The following is a 22,406-nucleotide window of genomic DNA, read 5'->3' as shown; positions in this document are numbered from 1 at the left end:
ACAACAGATGAAGGATACAACTAGTATTCCACATATCCCGCTAATATATATATATATTTGGAGTACCCATGAATTAAAATGAAAAAAATGTAAAATTATTTGTTTTAAACAAAATCTTATTTATTCAAAAATTTTTTTCAGGCTCATTACTACTTAGGAATCCCCACAACTCGTGCTGGGACCTGCATAACATCAGACTCAACTGTGATACGTGATATCTTCTACAATGGAAACCCCATCAAAGAGAGATGCACCATTGTGCTTCGGATTGCTCCTACATTTTTACGGTAATTTTAATTCCACTTGTCCTATTTCATTTTTCTATACATTAGTTATATTAGTATTAGTTAGTATTCCATTTTATTAGCATTGCTTATAACCTTTTTATTTGTATTGATTATAACCTTTCATTGATATTGGTTATTATAATCTTTCATTGGTATTGGTTATTATAACCTGTCATTGGTATTGGCTATTATAACCATTCATTAGTATTGGCTATTATAACCTTTTTATTTGTATTGATTATAAAATTCCATTGATATTGGTTATTATAACCTTTCATTGGTATTGGTTATTATAATCTTTCATTGGTATTGGCTATTATAATCTTTCATTGGTATTGGTTATTATAATCTTTCATTGGTATTGGCTATTATAACCTTTCATTGGTATTGGTTATTATAACCTTTCATTGGTATTGGTTATTATAATCTTTCATTGGTATTGGCTATTATAACCTTTCATTGGTATTGGTTATTATAACCTTTCATTGGTATTGGCTATTATAACCTTTCATTGGTATTGACTATTATAACCTTTCATTGATATTGGCTATTATAATCTTTAATTGATATTGGCTATTATAACCTTTCATTGGTATTGGCTATTATAACCTTTCATTGGTATTAGCTATCATAACCTTTCATTGGTATTGGCTATCATAACCTTTCATTGATATTGGCTATTATAATCTTTCATTGGTATTGGCTATTATAACCTTTCATTGGTATTGGCTATTATAACCTTTCATTGGTATTGGCTATTATAACCTTTCATTAGTATTGGCTATTATATACTTTCATTGGTATTGGCTATTATAATCTTTCATTGGTATTGGTTATTATAATCTTTCATTGGTATTGGCTATTATAACCTTTCATTGGTATTGGTTATTATAACCTTTCATTGGTATTGACTATTATAACCTTTCGTTGGTATTGGCTATTATAATCTTTCATTGGTATTGGCTATTATAACCTTTCATTGGTATTGGCTATTATAACCTTTCATTGGTATTGGCTATTATAACCTTTCATTGGTATTGGCTATTATAACCTTTCATTGGTATTGGCTATTATAACCTTTCATTGGTATTGGCTATTATAACCTTTCATTGGTATTGGCTATTATAACCATTCGTTGGTATTAGCTATTATAATCTGTCATTGATATTGGCTATTATAATCTTTAATTGATATTGGCTATTATAACCTTTCATTGGTATTGGCTATTATAACCTTTCATTGGTATTGGCTATCATAACCTTTCATTGGTATTGACTATTATAATCTTTCATTGGTATTGACTATTATAACCTTTCATTGGTATTGGCTATTATAATCTTTCATTGGTATTGGTTATTATAACCTTTCATTGGTATTGGCTATTATAACCTTTCATTGGTATTGGCTATTATAACCTTTCATTGGTATTGGCTATTATAACCTTTCATTGGTATTGGCTATTATAACCTTTCATTGGTATTGGCTATTATAACCTTTCATTGGTATTGGCTATTATAACCTTTCATTGGTATTGGCTATTATAACCTTTCATTGGTATTGGCTATTATAACCTTTCATTGGTATTGGCTATTATAACCTTTCATTGGTATTGGCTATTATAACCTTTCATTGGTATTGGCTATTATAACCTTTCATTGGTATTGGCTATTATAACCTTTCATTGGTATTGGCTATTATAACCTTTCATTGGTATTGGCTATTATAACCTTTCATTGGTATTGGCTATTATAACCTTTCATTGGTATTGGCTATTATAACCTTTCATTGGTATTGGCTATTATAACCTTTCATTGGTATTGGCTATTATAACCTTTCATTGGTATTGGCTATTATAACCTTTCATTGGTATTGGCTATTATAACCTTTCATTGGTATTGGCTATTATAACCTTTCATTGGTATTGGCTATTATAACCTTTCATTGGTATTGGCTATTATAACCATTCATTGGTATTGGTTATCATAACCATTCGTTGGTATTGGCTATTATAATCTGTCATTGATATTGGCTATTATAATCTTTAATTGATATTGGCTATTATAACCTTTCATTGGTATTGGCTATTATAACCTTTCATTGGTATTGGCTATCATAACCTTTCATTGGTATTGGCTATTATAACCTTTCATTGGTATTGGCTATTATAACCTTTCATTGGTATTGGCTATTATAACCTTTCATTTGTATTGGCTATTATAACCTTTCATTGGTATTGGCTATTATAACCTTTCATTGGTATTGGCTATTATAACCTTTCATTGGTATTGGTTATCATAACCTTTCATTGGTATTGGCTATTATAACCTTTCATTGGTATTGGCTATTATAACCTTTCATTGGTATTGGTTATTATAACCTTTCATTGGTATTGGCTATTATAACCTTTCATTGATATTGGCTATCATAACCTTTCATTGGTATTGGCTATTATAACCTTTCATTGGTATTGGCTATTATAACCTTTCATTGGTATTGGCTATTATAACCTTTCATTGGTATTGGCTATTATAACCTTTCATTGGTATTGGCTATTATAACCTTTCATTGGTATTGGCTATTATAACCTTTCATTGGTATTGGCTATTATAACCTTTCATTGGTATTGACTATTATAACCTTTCATTGGTATTGGCTATTATAACCTTTCATTGGTATTGGCTATTATAACCTTTCAGTGGTATTGGCTATTATAACCTTTCAGTGGTATTGGCTATTATAACCTTTCATTGGTATTGGCTATTATAACCTTTCATTGGTATTGGCTATTATAACCTTTCATTGGTATTGGCTATTATAACCTTTCATTGGTATTGGCTATTATAACCTTTCATTGGTATTGGCTATTATAACCATTCGTTGGTATTGGCTATTATAATCTTTCGTTGGTATTGGCTATTATAACCATTCGTTGGTATTGGCTATTATAATCTTGCATTGGTATTGGCTATTATAACCTTTCATTGGTATTGGCTATTATAACCATTCGTTGGTATTGGCTATTATAATCTTGCATTGGTATTGGCTATTATAACCTTTCATTGGTATTGGCTATTATAATCTTTCATTTATATTGGCTATTATAATCTTTCATTGGTATTGACTATTATGACCTTTCATTGGTATTGACTATTATAATCTTTCATTGGTATTGGCTATTATAACCTTTCATTGGTATTGGCTATTATAACCTTTCATTGGTATTGGCTATTATAACCTTTCATTGGTATTGGCTATTATAACCTTTCATTGATATTGGCTATTATAACCTTTCATTGGTATTGGCTATTATAACCATTTGTTGGTATTGGCTATTATAATCTGTCATTGATATTGCTTATTATAACCTTTCATTGGTATTGGCTATTATAACCTTTCATTGGTATTGACTATTATAATCTTTCGTTGGTATTGGCTATTATAACCTTTCATTGGTATTGGCTATTATAACCTTTCATTGGTATTGGCTATTATAACCTTTCATTGGTATTGGCTATTATAACCTTTCATTGGTATTGGCTATTATAACCTTTCATTGGTATTGGCTATTATAACCTTTCATTGGTATTGGCTATTATAACCTTTCATTGGTATTGGCTATTATAACCTTTCATTGGTATTGGCTATTATAACCTTTCATTGGTATTGGCTATTATAACCTTTCATTGGTATTGGCTATTATAACCTTTCATTGGTATTGGTGGATAAGTCAGACATAAACTAAAGTTTATTTGTTTGTGCATGTGAATCTATTTATTCTTCAACCTTAATCAATTTCAAATGAAAACGTTATCATTTCCCCATCAAATATCTTTTTTATTTTTCCTCATTCTTTTCATACCTATTTTATTAATATCCCTGTTAATAAATTTTATTTTTGTTATAAATTATATATCTCATACAATATTCTGTGTCATTTCTGTTTCTTCAGCATGTTAGGTTTACAGATGTTTTCTCTGACACCTAAAACAGTTCAAGAATAGATAATCATTAAAAACCTTTTTGAATAATTTCTATTTGAACCCAGAAAATTATGGTCTATATCTGCTGAACTTCCCTTTTATTTTTTAATTTTTTTATCAGTTTGTTCAAGCTGGGGATGGGGCATCCTATCAGATGCCAAACATACACCTGCTAACTCAGATATTCCAACCGAAAGATCTTTTAAAGATTCTGATTCTCTTTAAGTGCAATTGTTTGAATCTCTCTTGCACGTGGTTCACCAGGTATATTTGCCAAGTAGTTTTTGAAATTCTTTTTTATGAGTCCAGTTGTTCCTATAATTATAGGAATGATAGAGATCTTCCTAAGATTCCAGTTTCTTTTCATGTCATACATAAGACATTGGTATTTCGTTATCTTTTCCATCTCAACTCTGTTTAACCCAGCATCATTGAGGACACTGACTTCTACTAAGGTTGCTTCTTTTTCTCTTGTCCCATATCACTATGTCAGATTGTATCGCCCCATTTTCTAAGTACATAGTTGTAGGATTGCATAGTCATAGTGAATGGTATATGACTTATTTTAAACTGTTCTTTCTGACATATATTCGCAGGACTTGCTGCTGTATTCGTTATTCAATTTTTTACAGATAGTCCTGTGAAGATATTTACACTCCATTGTGTCGCGTTGTATAGTAGTCGTCCCCCAGCAAAACCTTACAGGTGGCTCACACTCTCTGCTTCTGAGTGGCAGAACCTGCACTTGCTGTAATTGCTGACACCACTCATTTTCTTAAAAGCATTGGTCATCAAGCCTTGATCTTGGGCAGCTATTATAATCCTACTGTGTCTATTTGTGTTTTTCATTTTCATGACATAAACTCATGGTATTTTAACTTTATGGAACTTTTCTAGGTTCAACTATTTTAATAATTTACAATATTTAATGAAATGTTATTGAACTGGTGGAAGTCTATGCTCTCCAAGTGCTTTTGCTTAATGTTTTATTGTCATTTTATAATTTGATAAATATCTCTCTTATTTTTTTTTCTTTGTTAGGTTTGGATCATTTGAAATCTTCCGGGAAGAAGACAGTTTAACTGGTCGCAGTGGTCCAAGTGCTGGAAACAAGGAATTATTGATTCAACTTCTGGAATATTCTATAAAAACGTACTACCCGGAGGTAGGGGACAGCAGTTATTGCCTTTTTTTTTATGATAATAAGAATTAAGATGCCATTTTTTGAAAACAGTGTTTTGTGATGAAAATACTAGTTTAGGTTCCAACACGACAGATCAGTGAAAATGTTATTTTAAACATGGCAGATCAATGAAAATGCTAACCCACTCCCTTCCACCTTAACATTATTGTTCACTTTAACCACTCCCACAATTAGATCTTTCCTTTATTCACTACTACTTCCAACTTGAAGTATATCTAATCTGACTCTGTTTAATAAATGCTTTACTTGATAAAGTTTCCTAAATGAAACGGGATATTGAAAGGAAATGATTCTGTGATAATTTTGTTTGTTTATTACTCTTATTTTAAAATATTTTTTACTGTTATTTTACCCCAAATAAGTCACAATGCCACTGATGTAAGGAGCTACTAATTGGGACCAAGTTTACATGGGTACTGTTGCAATATTTTTGGGTGATAATGGGGTATGATCCCGCACAGTCGGGAGATTCTGTTTATAAACGATGCTGCTAAGAACTGACGAATCGAATTAATTCACATTCTGCTACCAACCAATCAAAAACCAGAATTGCTCCATAAAAATTAAACCTTTTCTGTAGCAACTTTGCATATGTTTTCTTTGTGTCAACGCGGGAAGAATCTTTTGCTCTGTGGATTCCATTTCAAGGACTGTCTACTAAGAAGCAGTCACCTCCAGGACTTGTGTAGAACAACTAACCATTGGAAACTGTTCTGTCTACTGAGAACCACTCACCTCCAGGATTTGTGTAGAACAACTAACCATCGGAAATTGCTCTGAAAATAAACATGGCTTATGACTCTAGAGATACTATGTAGAGAGTTGAGCAGCAAGATATCTATTCACATTAGACTTGAACTTCTGCATGTCGGTACAGTCAGAGAAGCAGAGACCTTGGAGGGAATTCCAAAGTCTCACAGTTTGAGGGAATAAACTATTTGAATAGAAGATTTTCTGGCATCTAGGGATCTCTACAATGTAGAAGTGGGATTTTGCTGCTAGTTAGGTTAGTCAGGGGTATTTATGTTGTGGGAGTAGAAGTGGTTTGTGTTCGTCAAAGTTCATTCCATTAAAATACTTGTAAAGCAGGCACAGAGATGCAACATTTCGGTGATGGGACAGAGGTTGGAGTTTGGTTGCTAGTGCGGGACCTATTAGGTTTGCGACTCTTTTTTGAATCCTGTCTAAGAGTGAGAGACTAGTGGCAGATGCATCAACCTAGATGTGGCAACAATACTCCATATATGGGTATGTAAAGGTACAGGATACTCTCGGGTGTGAGTAACCTTCTTGCATGGTAGAGAGAGCCCACCTTCTTTGCAGCAGTCTTGGCAATGACTTTAATGCACTTGTACCAATTCATGTTACCTTTGAATGTTAAAGCAAGAAGCTTGAAGGGAAATACTTTCAGGTAGTGTATCATTAGTCAGGGCAATCAGTGGTTGAGATGGTTTCTTGTAATTATTAAAGAAAATAAGCTTAATCTTGGCAGCGTTGAATGTTACCGTCTTCCGATTCCACTACAGACTGGAGATCTTTTTCTAACGTTTTAGTCATTTCCTTAGATATTTGTTTATTCATTTTCCATTTCAGTCTGTTATAGAGTGTAGTGTCATCAGCAAATATATCCATTTAAGAAACAATTTTATATGGGAGGTCATTTATGAATATCGGGAATGATAAAGATCCAAGGCTCGACGTTTGTGGCACACCTGCATTTATTTCCTGTTGTTTTGACGTATGACCATGTTTCCTGGGAATACCATCATTTGATTATGTTAAATATTCATCCAGTAATACTATATGATTTAATTTTGCTGGGAATATTATCATACTTTAGCAAAGTCCGTTCGCTACTCTGATAGCTATGTGTCGTTTGCCTTTTAGACGTTAACCGGTTTTAGGCTCTTTGCTCAAGTTGATTTATATATAAATTAGCTTAACTCTCGCAGGAAGATCTCTTTTCTGCTACAATGCCAAGGCTTTACATAAATCTAGGGCTATTGTCCTAGCCTTCCTTGCCTTATCCAGTGCATGGTATATACGTTCGGAGATTACAGTTAGGATATCTGCAGTAGAAAGGCTTGGCTAAATCCATACTATTGGTCAGAAAGAAGTTTTATTATCTATGAAGCACAACCTGAATTTTTCTCTTATTTAAGAAGGATTTGATTATGTTAATGATTCATCCAGTAATACTATATGATTTAATTTTCCTGGGAATACCATCATACTTTAGCAAGGTCATTACTCAGATAGCTATGTGTCGTTTGCCTTTTAGACGTTAACCGGTTTTATGCTCTTTGCTCTTTGTGTGAGTAGATTTATATGTAAATTAACTTAACTTTCGCTCGATCTCGCAGGAAGATCTCTTCTCTGCTACAATGCCAAACCCTGTCAAATGCTTTACATATATCTAGGGCTACTGCCCTAGCCTTCCTTGCTTTATCCAGTGCATGATATATATGTTCGGAGATTACAGTTAGGATATCTGCAGTAGAAAGGCTTGGCTAAATCCATACTATTGGTCAGAAAGAAGTTTTATTATCTATGAAGTGGTGGACTAGTTGCTTGATTGATTAAGGACTCAAAAATTTTGGTGAAGAGAGGAAAGAGACTAATGGGATGATAATTCTTGAAAACTGAAACAATAAAAGCAATTTTCCAGCAGTTAGAAAAGCAAGATTCATGAAGGTATTTATTGAAGAGTTTGGAGATAACCGGGGCAACCTCAGCAGAGCATTTTTTTTAATAGTATAGCAGAAATGAGATCAGGCCCACTCACCTTCAAGGTGTCTAGGTTTTTTATGGCATCATGAACGTGGAAAGGAATGATTTTGGGTGCTTCTACACTATTAGAACGAAATTTCAGAAATCGTAATACTGAATTACACATGAAAACAATGGTATCTACGTTTGTGATTAGTGATGATATATATATATGTATATTAATGATGTGACGATTCCAATATTTTTCCCGATTCCGGTACAATTACCGATTCCATACTAAATTTCCCCAGGGTGGAGGTGATCTATTTCATTGTTACTACCAGCAGTGGCAATAAATAAGATAATTAAAAGAACAGTTTTTGGTATCGGAAAATAGGCACAAATTTTCTGATTTTGAAATTGATTCTGATACCCTAAAAAGTTCTGATTTTTCTAATTCCGAATAATTGTTTGAACACTTATATATATATATATATATATATATATATATATATATATATATATATATATATGTGTGTGAACGTGTCTGTGTGTATTTCCCTATGCAATAACTCTGTCAATTTTAAGTCTACAGACTCGAAATTTGATATACAGGGTATTGAGATTTGGAAAAATCTTTGAAATCCATTTTCAGCCAGAAATTTGGCTGTTAAGAGGTCAAAGTTCAATTTGACCTTTGAGAACTCTACCAAACTCCTCCGCCAATTTTGGGTATAAACAATTGAAATTTTAGATATAGGTTCCTTGGACATGAATCTAACTTAATAACTTGATTTGAGCCCAAAACAATAAATGTTAAGGGGTCATAATAGGGGTCAAAGTTAAAAAAAATTTGACCGCTTTTGTTTTTTTTGTTTTTTGCTCACCCAGGCACTTCCAAACACCCAGGCAACGTCGGGCTGAAATGCTAGTATATATATATATTAATGTATGTATGTATATATATGATTATATTTTTTAGATTTGGGAATCTCATCAGAATGAAAAGGAAGAAATGTATTTGTCTTTTTATAAAGAAGTTGTTAAAAGAACTGCCAAATTGGTTGCTGCCTGGCAATGTGTCGGATGGTGCCATGGGTAAGGAATTTATCTTTCTCTTTGTATAAATTTTAGTTAATATTTTTTAAGGATATTTAAGAATTGTTTTTCAAGTATGTTTATTAATTTTGGATGTTAAAGATTTCTATTTTTCTATTTTTTCTTCTATTTTTACTTGGATTGATTTTAGATAAAGAATTGTAATTTTGTTATTTCTTGTCAAACTAGTATTCTTCTTGTCTTGTTTTTTTGTTTTTTTTTGTTTTGGGAAAAATGTTCAGCCATTTTTTTGTTTGTTTTTTGTTTTGTTTTTGTTTCTGATTTTTCTTTCTCTATATTCTCTCCTTTCTTTATATTTTTCCCTTCTCTTTTTACTCTATTTTTCTCTTTCTATCTTTTGCTTCTCCTTCTTTTTATTTTCTCTTTCTTGCTCTTCTTTTCATTTCAGTTTCTTGCTCTTTATCTTCCAGTTTGTATATTTCTCTATTTCCTTCTTTACTTTTCTTTTCCGTCTTTTTTTTTTTTTTTTTTTACTCATTTATACCTTTTCTCTCTTTTCGCATGTTCGTTTTTCTTTTCTTTCTTTTTTCCCTCCTCCTTTCCTTCCCTAAAAGTGGTACTATTTCTCTTTGGAAGGAGGGAGAGGGGGCCAATCGTGGACTTTTCTACAGTATATTTTATATATTTTTAAGCAATTAATGGGAATTCATAGGCATTACAAGTTTAGATTATTGAGTTATCTCCCTTCACTTCTTTTAGATTGTTTTAAAATCGTAGATTAGACAGCTGCTCTTCTGTTACACAACAAATCTAATTTTCTTATTTAAAAATAAAACTACTTTATCAAGTTGAATAATTTTTGGAGTAAGATATTAAATTATTAAATTAAATATATTAATTATTTTGATTAAAAAATCAAAAAATATATTGTAGAAAAATACTCCATTGATCCCCATACCCTCCCACCTAGAATAGTACCACTTATACATAATGTTTTTGAATATTTATTTATTTTTTTTTTCAAAGATTTTTTGTAAATTACTCCAAACAAAATTGACTTTGTTTTTAAAATCCATTATTCTGTTTTTCTGATTCTAGAGTGCTCAATACCGACAATATGAGTATATTAGGGCTGACCATAGATTACGGACCTTTTGGTTTCATGGACCGATATGCCGAAGATTTTATATGCAATGCGTCTGGTTAGTGATTTTTATTTTGCCTTCTTTTTTTTATATGAAATGGTTCATTACTTTTTGAAAAAGGTTTTTCACTCTTACTGACCCCAAACAAGGCACAGTGCTACTTGGACATAAGGGCCCACTATTTGTGGTCACATGACCGACCAGATGCCATTGGTACTGAGATCAATTTATCTCTAAGTGCTCCATCACTGCCTCAGCTATCTGACAACATATACTTACTTTGAAAGTTTTGTATGCACTAATCAATTTCCATGAATAAAATTTCTTTCAAAGAACTTCTCACCTGCAGAACATGTTACCATGGGACTGCATCCCTACATACCACAGCATAGTTGTTTTTAAGTTCAATGTAAACAAATGTCTGCGAAGACATTCTTTTAAATTAATCAAACTTTTCGTTTCTGAATTTTTGAGATGAGGATTAATAATTCGTATTACTTGGATTATATTCAAACTATTGTTCTCATGTTATTTTCACAATGTTTCGGTTGATGTAACCTCCGACCTTCTTCAGTATTATGCTTCTGAATTTTTGAGATGAGGATTAGTTATTTGTATTATTTAGATTCTACTACTGTTCTCATCTTGAGAGTCATTTTTACGTTTTGGTCAATATAACCTCCGACCTTCTTCAGATTTATCTTTTCAAACTCAGGAATGGGATTTTGGATAGAATTTTGAACGGAACCCTTTATTTACTTCATGGGGGTTGGATGTTTTTGTTCTTTCAGCCACAACTGAATAGAGGTTCTAAGTAATTCGCGATTGTGTTTTTCGGTCGCCCGCACTGAGAATTGAACCTTCAACCTTCAAGAAAATATCACTTTCACAATTGATTTTTCCAAATACTCTAACCATTGTGCCACGGGTTCTTGTGGACTATTTTATTCTTGTATTTTAGTGTTATGCTGCACTGAGGATTGAACCATCATCCTACAGAAGAGCGTAACTTACAAATGAATTTTACCAAGTACTTTATTCACTATGCCACGTGCTCTTACATGAGTGGTTGGAGGTAACATTGACCAAAATGTTGTGTGAATAACACCCGCAATAAGAATAGTAGTATGAAAAATCCAAATAATACAAATTCAACCATTTCATTATTTGCTCGTGTTTTGTTTTTTTTTAACTTGAATGTTACTATTTATCAAGGCCAGGCAGCCACTGAAGGATAAGGGTTAGTAAGTGTTCAATTATGATCAGTAATGATGGAACTTGGTTAGGGCATTAGTTATTTAAGAGGACAAGTCAACAAAATCTTATTTACATTGGACTTGAAAATGACCAAGTTATAGTCAGCCGGGAAGCAGCTCCACAATATCTTGTTCCACAGACAATACAGCTCTAGAAAAGGAACTCTGCTTATAGAATTTACATTTAGTTTTAGTAAGGGAATCCTCTTGTGATACTGCTCCATCGTCTAACTGACCATCTCTTTAATCTTTATCATTGAGAGTCTTTTAGCTGTGCTAAAAAAAATTACTCCCACCTGAGAGTATCCTATATCTCTACAAAGCCACCATTCGCCCATGCATGGAGTATTGTTGCCACATCTGAGCTGGTGCATCTGCCAGTAGTCTCACACTCTCAGACAGGGTTCCAACAACAGTCTCAAACTTAATAGGTCCAGCACTATTAACTAAGCTCCAACCTCTGTCCCATCACCACAGTATTGCATCCCTATGCCTGTTGAATAAGTATTCTGATGGAATGTGCTCTGTCCAATTTGTAGCACTTCTTTGATTCAAATACCTCCAGATAGTTTGTCTTCTCTCAAATACTTTCTCAGATAGTTTGTCTTCCCTTAAACTGCTAGACTTTTCGAATTCCCACCTGATCTCCCACTTCCCTGATTCTACTGAGATGCAGAAGTTCAAGTGTGATGTGAACAGACATCTTGCTGCTCAACTCCGTACAAAGTAAAAAGAAAAAAAAAGTGAAACTAATAAGATTCCAGATTTAACATGGTTGGTTTGGCTAAAACAGTAATTAGCATAGTTGAGTTTTATAACCTATAAGTAATCAGTATATAAGAATGTGACCCCTAATTAAGTTGTGGCCAGTGCGAGATATAGAATTGAGAATCGGGGTCATTGTTTTAGATTAGAAATTCTTAAGATCAAATAGGTCTGTTACAAGCGTGACTGTGGGTTGTTTGTTTACCTAATGTATCACAAAAAAATGGAGAGATGGTTCGAATAATTCAGAGTACATGTTGACATGGGATGATGTTGTCATATTACGTCACAGAATCGTTTGTGGAATGCGATTATTATGAGGTTGGAAGTATAGGTGTGTTATGTAAGAGAATTATACATATAATGTTTAGGACTCGTTAAATTCCTAAACATTATATGTATCGGCCACAGCGAAATTCAATAAAATATTACCGTAAGAGAGGAGGATGGAGAAAGAGATAGATATGTATAGATATTAAAAAGTTTAAATCACAGTCATATAATATTCCAAATAAATAGTACACACCATAGTATCCAAGTCATTTAAACCTTTCTTGAGACGAGGTTTGTTTACAATAGTAAAACAGCACAAGCTTTATTTATTATTAACAAGACGTTATGTAATCGACTACAGTTGAAAGAGAATCTAACGAGTTGTAAAAATTATATGTAGCAACATAATGAATGCCAACAAAATATTGCAACATGTTCTGTTAAGTGAAATACATAAAAGCGTTCTACTCTGAGCTTTATAACACTAGCAGGCTGCCCAGCATTCTCCAGTTGTAAAATACGCGTAAATATTATATTTTAATTCATACAAAAATAGATGTGCATGCGAGTATTATGTTTTTTCTAAACAGTTCCATTCTTGTCAGTAAAAAAGAAAAAAAAATACTCAAGCTGAGATCAAAACCAAAACCTTAAGACAGTGAGTCAAGTTCGATAACCATTAGGCCAGCTTGACACGTCCTTTAAATAGTGTTTTCAAACCTGCTTATTCTTAACATAAAGAATCTGTCATGTGAACGATTCACGCATGCGCATTTGTGAAACAGATGACAAACATAAAAATCCGATGGACCCCCCCACTCCCCTCGCATACCAATTTTTCAATTTTGATCCCTTAGCAGCCCTTATTTCCAGATGAAAACTGATTAAAAAGTTCTCTACATGTCTGAATACCCTATATACCAAATTTCAAGTCTGGATAAAAAATTTGCTGAGTATATAGGTTGAAAATTGTCCTCACACACTCACATGTTCTCACTTTTCTCGAGAGACAGCTAAGTAATCTGTACGTTATAGTGTGACACGTATTTAGCATATTCTGTTAAGTGAACTACATACTTTGAACATTCTAATGTGATAATTAATTTGTTTTTATTATTTTCTTGTCTGAAGACGATGGCGGAAGGTATACGTACAGTAAACAGCCAGAGATGTGCAAGTGGAATTGCCAAAAACTTGCCGAAGATATTCAAGATGTCTTGCCGCTTGAGAAAAGTCTGCCGGAACTCGAAGCCATTTTCGATAAAACCTATGACGATGAATATTTCAGTACCATGAAGAAAAAGGTAAAATTTCGTTTGGTTTGTATTTATTTATTTATTTTTATGATGAGGATTGCTATATCTGTCCATTATTTCCGAAATGAGTAGATCACCTTCCATAACATATAAAATCTACACTCCCTCCTTCATCTCTACTATTATATAAAAATCACTTTGTGTATGTGTGTGAGTTCCTCATAGGATCCGAAACGACTGGGTCCTGGATATGATCTTAAACTATATCTGATGGTAAGGCCCCAGCTTGCAGGCTTATGGGAGTGTGGAGCAACCCCTCAATTGCCTTTGCTTCCAGGTTCACTCTGACCCGGAGTGGTAGAGGGTCCCAACTATAGGTTAAATAGAAACCGACTAGAAAAAAAAAAATATACTCTATTAAAAAATTTTTCTTCAAAATCACTGGATTCGGCATTAAATAACCTGAAAAGGGTTAATATGCCGTAAAACAAAAACAACCAACCAACAACCGAAACGACTGAGCCTATCTTTTGCAAATTTCACACAAACCTAATTTATATGTTTGGCAGTGTTCTTAGATATGTTTTGTACAGAAATTCATCCGATAAGTATCGAAAATCAAAAAAATGTGATATTAAAAATAGTCTTTCTATCTTTTAGATAAAAAAGAAGAGTTTGACAGAAAGATTCCTTAGTTTGACAAGATACAGCCGGAGAAAGTCAGAGGTTATATCGACCAAAATCTTGTGTAAATAGCACTTCAGATAAGAACATGTAAGGCATAATCACGTTGACACACCAGTTCCCGCTAGATCACCAAAGTTAAGCAACATTGAACCTGGTCAATAATAAATGGGCGACCATTTGGAAGTTCCAGGTGTTGTATGTGCTTTTTGCTTATATCAGCATTGTTTCCAGTCGTCCTGGACTTCACCTTGCCACTGGACTCAAACAGCGCCGATTCCGGAGAGGTGTGGTTGAAGATTGCGCAACCCTTGCCTCACAATTTCATGTGCAGCTGTCCCCACAGGGGGTATCCTTTGTCTTTCGAGACTGAATGGAGGCATTGATTGATTGATATGAGAACAGTAGTCCAAAAAATCAAAAAATATGAATTTTATTTAAAAAATGTTTTTACTGATATTTCCCAGACAAAGTAAATTGTTACTGAGACGTAAAGAGGTGACTGTGAATAATGAACCATGCATATAGGGACACTCTAAGTAGGGAGATGAGCAGCAAGATCTTTGTTCACATTACATTTAAATTTCTGCATGTTAAGACAGTCGAACACACATCTTTCTGCTCATTCCCCCTCCTTCTCTTCCCCCTTCTTTTTTTTATGGAATTTCAAACTAAACAATAATAGTCTGAATGATCCAAAGATTGATGTAAATGAATAAAAATAAATTGTTCGATGTTTGTTTGTTTTATATTTTCCATTTTTTTTTTTTTGTTTCAGCTCGGATTTTTGAAAGAGAACGACAAGCAAAAGTAAGATATTAAAATTTTAAATTTCAATTGATTTCTTTTTCTCATATTAAGAAACTCATTTTTTATTTAAAATAGTAATGTAAAGAATATTTTTTGTTATATTTGCTATCCAGCACTTCATTGATTTATTTTCAATGTATCTCAGCACTATATATATATATATATATATATATATATATATATATAAGCGAAAATGTGTGTATGTATGTATTTTTTTTTTTTACATGGGGTCACCACTTATCAAGGCCCAGGAGCCACTCGGGGATAAGGGTTATTGTGTGGACACTAATCAGTGGGATAGTATCGTAATAATAGTTAGTATTGGGGATTTGATAAGGTGTCATTACTTAAGGGGGCGGTTCATCAGGAATTTGTTTGTGTTGGACTTGAAGACATCCAAGTTGAATTCGGGGGTGGGGGGGAAACAGGCAAGCGTCAGAGAGTTCCACAGCCATGCAGTTCTGAGAAAGAAGCTTTGTTCATGGAATCTACGTTTTGATTTAGGCACGGATAAAGAGTGGGGAAAATTATTGACAGTGGTTTCAGCTAAACGAGTGTTTTTCATGAAAGATTGGGGGGGGGACCAGAGAATGGAGCTCAGACGAGCACTTGCCATGGAAATAACGATAAAACAGAGACAAGCTCGCAACGTCTCTTCTGTGGGAGAGAGGTTGCAGGGAAGAGAAAAGGTCATCACCCACCAAGCCACGAAGTATATTTTGTACTCTGTCAAGGCAATAGACTGTTTTTAGCAGCTCCTGCCCAGATGTGGCAGCAGTACTCCGTCCTTGGACGTACTTGGCTTTTATACAGATAGAGAATTGCATCATTAGTGAGATATCTTCTGGAGCGGTTGAAGGATCCCACCATTTTCCCAGCGACCTTGGCCACAGACTTGATGTATGTGTTCCATTTCAGATCAGGAGTAAAGGTCAAACCTAGAAGCTTATCAAAACATGGGGCCTCCCCTAGATGAGAGCCATTCATTTCAATCGATGCCAGATGGGGATCAGAGCGTTTATGATGTAATGATAGGAGTTTGGTCTTAGATGCATTAAAGGTAACCAGCCACCTGTTCCCCCACTGAACCATGCGCTCAAGATCTGAGGAAAGAGAATCAGAGAGATTGTTGCCATTTACGGCTTTTTATGTGTTGCCATAGATAGTCGTGTCATCAGCATAGATGTCAACAAATGATTTAAGTGTGTGTTTTGGGAGATCATTGATGTAGATCAAGAAGAGAGTTAGGCCCAGGATGGACCCCAGCATTAATACTGTGGACCTCTGATTTCTGCCCATCAACCACTACTCTTATGAGCCTATCGGAGAGAAATGATTTAATGATTGAGAAAACATTTCCAGTTATACCGTAGTTGGAAATCTTATGAAGTAGGCCTTTATGCCATACCTTATCGAAGGCCTTTGATATGTCAAGAGCAATTGCCCTAGAAATGAAGCCTTTGTCGAGAGATTCGCTAATTCAATGTGATATAACTGTTAGCACATCAGCTGTAGATCTAGCAGAATGGAAACCATATTGCGTGTCACTAAGAAGGTTATTTCTGCTGAGGTGGTTGACTACTTCTCTATTTAATATGGATTCCAACAACTTACTCATGACACTCAGGAGACTTATTGGTCTGTATTGAGAGGGAGATGACTTATCACCTGAATTCTTAAATACAGGGCATACTGATGAGGTTTTCCAGGGTGTTTGAAAGCACTTCTCCTTAAGGCAACATTTAAACAGTTTGGTAAGTATGGGGGCAATTTCTGGTTGTAGCTTTTTTAATACTATAATTGGAATACCGTCAGGGCCAGTTGCTTTACTGGAATCAAGGTTCTTGATTAGCTTGGCGACCTCACGCACAGATATTTGTATGTTACCTAGCGTGTTGTGTGTTGTAGGAGGAAATACAGGGAGTTGATGGCCTTCGTCGCATAAGGTAGAATTTGCTGCAAAGTTCTTGGCAAATAGTTAGGCCTTGTCGGATGCTGACGAGATGACCTCTGGACCATTGATAATGGTTGGGATAGAACGCACGCTTCTGTTCAGGATCCTATTTGCTATTTGCCAGAACTGGTGGGAACCAAGCTGCTGCTCAGCTATTTTGGATTTAACGGATTGAGCATATAGCTCTTTTGCATCTTTTATTACTCTTTTACAGTGGTTGCTGGTGATCCTGAAAGCAGCTTTAGTCTCAGTGCGTCTATTACGTTGGTAGCTATGGAAAAAGTGATTTCTATGTGCGATGGCAGCAGCACATTCAGGGGAGAATCATGGCTGGCTGTTAGGTTTTTGTTGGAATTTTTTGGATGGTATGAATTGGTCTATGCCTACAATTAACCATTCGGTCAGGTCTGATACTATAGAGGACACATCCTTTTTAAACATGGAATGGAGAGGTAGATCAGATATGAATGTACAGAAGCTATCCCAGTCAGCCATAGAGTATTGGTACACAGTACGGTGGAGATGTACATCTGTAGACTTATTATATTTCATTTTTATCTTAACTGATACAACGGAGTGGTCGGAGGATCCCAGAGGAGATAGAACAGCACATGAGCATAGCTCTGGGGAGGTGGAGAGAAAAAGGTCTAGAAGGCTTGCGTACTGACCGGTAGTATCGGGCACACGGGTGGGCTCGCAAACAATCTGAGTGAGGTCATAGGCAAGGCAATGGCAAAATCATCATCATTTGAGTGGGTCAGCAATTCAACATTGTGGACGTTGAAGTCACCGCAAATGTGAATGTTAGCCGTGGGATGAGCAGACAGGATGTGGTCAATTTTCTCCGATCTACTCTTAAAGATAGTAACTCCGCTATTGTGGGGATGATAGAGGGCAAATATAAATGTGGTGGTGTAAACTAGTGCAACCCGGAAGCACATATAAGGTAAGTTAGGATCTTCTCTGGATATATCCCTGCCACACAGGAAGCCATCTTTAATGTAGGCACATATTCCATGCCCATGGCGATCTTGGGGGTCAGATTTAGATGTTAAGTTATAGTATCCATTAATTAAGAACTCATCTAGGGAGGTGGTCGGTTCTATTCCAGTTACCTTATCATGTGTAGCACATGATAAGGTAAAGCCATAACAATTACCCACTAGTATGGCATCGAGAGGCCCCACCAGAGACTACTGCATGGTCCAGAATCCATTCACCAAATGGCAATACAGCAGCCCCAGTACTTTGCACCTGCTGATAGGACAGCCTCCTTAGTGGTTAATCCAAGTTTCGGGTCCCTGACTATCAGGCGGTTAACGTCAGCCCAGATGAAAACGTTTACCTCCAGCACCTTTACTAGTGACATGGCCGCAAGGATAGACATAGAAACAGAAAATTTCCGGCATCTCAGACTACGGTTCACGAAGTACTACTGACCTGGGAAGCAGCCTTTTCTTCACCTTTTGTCAGAAACATCACTCATTGGAAATGAGAACTGGGGGACAAAAAAGGTGAAGCGAGAGTTACTGGAGTTGCCGATAACACATCCACTGTATTATCTACTCTCCATTAAAAAAAAAAAAAAAGGTAAGAGGGACTTATTAATATCTAGTATAAGTCCCTTGCCCCATTCCCAGTATAGGATAGTACTTGAAGATAGTCCCCCCCCATATTAATCTGTGGAAGTTTTTTCTTTTTCTTTGCTTTAGATACCTCGAGGTAGAAACTTCTGGCATCACCTTATAATTAGGTTCCATTAATGGGAATTGTGAAGTTGGCTTATGTTTTTTAGATTGGAGAATCTTATTTAAGGACTGGTTTTGGGTAGTACCAGGCATAATTGACAAAAAAATCTTGAGAAGTATGGCTATCGGCCTTGTTTTCTTTAATAGGCAAAAATTAAATGTTTTAGTGGAAATATAAATAATGTTAAGATTTAAAAAACAAAACAAACATTCTGTACTATGGAGTCATATTTCACACATGTAATTTATCCTATTCTTTAGCTTTACAAATACAGTTGTGTTATACACAATAAAATACAATCTGTAAATTGTGAGTCTAACAACAATAATGTTATGGACAGCCAGGAAGGAAGATTTTTAGATCACTTGAAATAAATCAGTTTAACTGGAGTTATCTTCCTTGAAACATGAACTTCATAATTTGTGCAATAATTTTAATCTAACTTTTCTCAGCAATTGTTGATTATTTTTACTCATAGTTCATAATTAGTAATCTTTATAAAATTGCTAAACTTTATTCATAAAATGATCCATGTAAATAAAAGTAATTGTAGAATTAAAAATGTAAAAATCGATTTATTAATACATATTATTTGTTCTCATCTTGAATGTTATTGTATAATGTTTTAGTCGATGTAACCTCTGACCTTCTTCATGTTTATCTTGCTGTACTCGGGAATCTTTCTGTCAAACTCAGGAATCTGCATAACTGAACAGAAATCTTAATTTGCAATTGTATTTTGAGTGTCGCCTGCACTGAAGATTGAACCTTATATCTTTCAAAGAATGTAACTTTTACAACTGAATTTTACCAAATACTGTATCCACTGCTCCATGGATCCTTGCGGATCAATTAATAATTTATTTGAATTTGAGATTTTTTTTTTCCGCAATGAACTCCAATCTATTGTTCCCCCTTGCCAAACTTTCACTTAAAACACCAGACTAGCTGCAACTACTATGTACGCTTTCACTCACGCTCTAACTGTGCCTAAATCTAAATGCAAATTCCATGAACAAAGCTTCTTTCCCAGAACTGCCTGCCTGTGAAACAGTGTTCCACTGGCCTGCTTCCCGGTTGAATACAACATAGTAGCCTTCAACTCCAATGTAAACAAATTCTTGTTGAGCTGTCCCCATAATCAAATTCTAACCAATTTACACGATTAATGATTATTACACTACCATCTTACATTTATTAACCCCCTATCCTCGAGTGGCTTTCAAGCATTGGTAAGTGGTGACTCCTAAGTAAAAAAAAAAACAAAAAAACATTGTTTAAATTTGAATTTGTAAGTCAAGTAGCCAATGCAGAACTATTTTTTTAAATAAACGTATATTTATTTAAACAACACTTATATTGAGTAAAGAAATCACTAATTTTATTTAAACAACACTTATATTGAGTAAAGAAATCACTAATTTTATTTACATGAGCGATACTTCTGATTGGAACATTTAGAAAAAAAAAAAAAATTCATTGTTTAAAACCACACGGTTTTTGCTTTCTAGTGCCACCATGCCACAAGGAAAGAAAAAGAAAAATCAAAAACTGATTATATACGACGATATACAAAGTGCCTTCAATAATTTTCCAGACTTTTTCATATCGGCACTTTCATTGATAGTACACACATGAAATTTTAGTCCCCTTCAAATAATCTCCTCCGGCTGCAATGCACTTGTTGTACCATTCCAACAACTTCTGGAAGGCACCCATGGAACTTCTCTTGTGTGAGCGTGTTAATGACCCTCGTCACAGCCTCTTTCATATCCTCAAGTGTCTTATAACGATAGCTTCTTGGGACAAACTTCGCATAAATCTTCCACATCTTCGGTTGTTTGCGAATAATTGTGTGTACAGTTCAGACACTGACATCAAACTGTGCACTTATTGTCTCTATAGACACACGACGGTCCTTATCCATGAAATTCTTCATTTGGCCAATCAACTCTGGTGTTCTTACTTTCTTACTCCTTTCACACCTCGCATTATGCCTCACAGACTCCTTGCCTCCCTTGAATCTCTTATGCCACTAAAAAACTGATGACTTTCCTTTATATAATAGATTTTTTGTCTCTCCTATTGTGAATGACCGTCTCTCCCCAATAAAACCTTTAAAACCTCCAACAATTCTCTATGTGTTTCAATGCATTAGTTATTCGCCTAAGTAAAAGCAGCTCGTACTAGATGATGCAACAATACAGATCAATGGCCGCACACATTGGAAGCAACAACCAAAATATGATGACCAGACAAACTTATGTCGAAAAAGACCTTTATTGGTTGACTAGCCTGGGTGCCTTGCATGGCCCTCGTGTTTGGAGGTGTGTGTTGAGCAAAAAAAAAAGAAGGTGGTAGTAGGCAAGCAGGCTAGAACAAAGGCGGAAAAGAAAGTGAAAAAAATATCTGACATCTTAGCTGATGTTTCCATGACGCGACTGGAAATCAAAAGCGTTTAAATTAATTGAAGTCAATCCAACAGTGACGATGACTTGCTAAAATGTTGGCAAAAATAATCGACCCCTCCTTGTAAAAAACTGCCCAGTTGAGGCTGAAGGAATTAATGTTTTTGACAAATTTTTTTGATATTTGTCGTCTGAGACGTCAAGCTTCAAAATGATACCGATCTTGTCAGGATCTGTCACCTCTGTTGAAAGTTTTTGCAAGACATACAAACATACATACATACATACATGTATGCATGCATACATACATTTAAACAGACAGGTGAGATTTATATTATAAACTAGCCTGGGTGCCTGGGTGTTTAGAGATGTGTGTTGAGCAAAAAATAAAAAGTGGTAGTAGGCAGGCAGGCTCAAACCCGTACCATGAAGGAGGAAAAGAATGTGTAAAAATAAGACGTGACGTCTTTGCTGTAGCGTCCATCACCAAACGGGAAGTGACGTAGGTTTAAATTAAGGCTAGTCAATTGAAAAGAGAGGATGACTTTTGAAAATATCGGCGAAAAAAGCGACCCTCCTCCTCCCTGTAGAAACGTGCCCAGTTGAGGGTGAAGGAATTTATGTTTTTAGCCAATTTTCAATATTTGTCGTCAGAAGGGTCGAACTTCAAAACGATACCTATCCTGTGAAAATCCGTCACCTCTATTGAAAGTTTTAGGCAGACATGATGGCAGCAACTCGTTCTCGAGTATTGCCATTACTTAATATATCTCTGGCTCAAATGATGTAAACATGAGTGCAACTAGCAGCACGTGCCAGATGGTCACCTCTATGAACCTTCTATAGTCCAGCACATCCACTGATGAC

General features: G+C 34.9%; 1 protein-coding gene across 1 annotated transcript in view; it reads left to right on the top strand.

Annotated features, from left to right (window-relative positions):
- The window catches only part of LOC145258147 (protein adenylyltransferase SelO, mitochondrial-like), a 47,616-nt gene that overhangs the window by 8,426 nt on the left and 16,784 nt on the right, over nucleotides 1-22,406 (top strand). The window contains exons 3-8 of the mRNA XM_080115936.1: nucleotides 142-287; nucleotides 5,309-5,432; nucleotides 9,163-9,278; nucleotides 10,338-10,441; nucleotides 13,810-13,982; nucleotides 15,397-15,428. Of these exons, the coding sequence (XP_079972062.1) occupies nucleotides 142-287; nucleotides 5,309-5,432; nucleotides 9,163-9,278; nucleotides 10,338-10,441; nucleotides 13,810-13,982; nucleotides 15,397-15,428 (695 nt within the window). The remainder of the gene's footprint in view (nucleotides 1-141; nucleotides 288-5,308; nucleotides 5,433-9,162; nucleotides 9,279-10,337; nucleotides 10,442-13,809; nucleotides 13,983-15,396; nucleotides 15,429-22,406) is intronic.

The sequence above is a fragment of the Euprymna scolopes genome, chromosome 33 (genome assembly GCF_053919585.1).
Source record: "Euprymna scolopes isolate OS-2025 chromosome 33, ASM5391958v1, whole genome shotgun sequence".
NCBI classification, from domain to species: domain Eukaryota; kingdom Metazoa; phylum Mollusca; class Cephalopoda; order Sepiida; family Sepiolidae; genus Euprymna; species Euprymna scolopes.
This window is presented reverse-complemented; position numbering and strand designations above follow the sequence as displayed.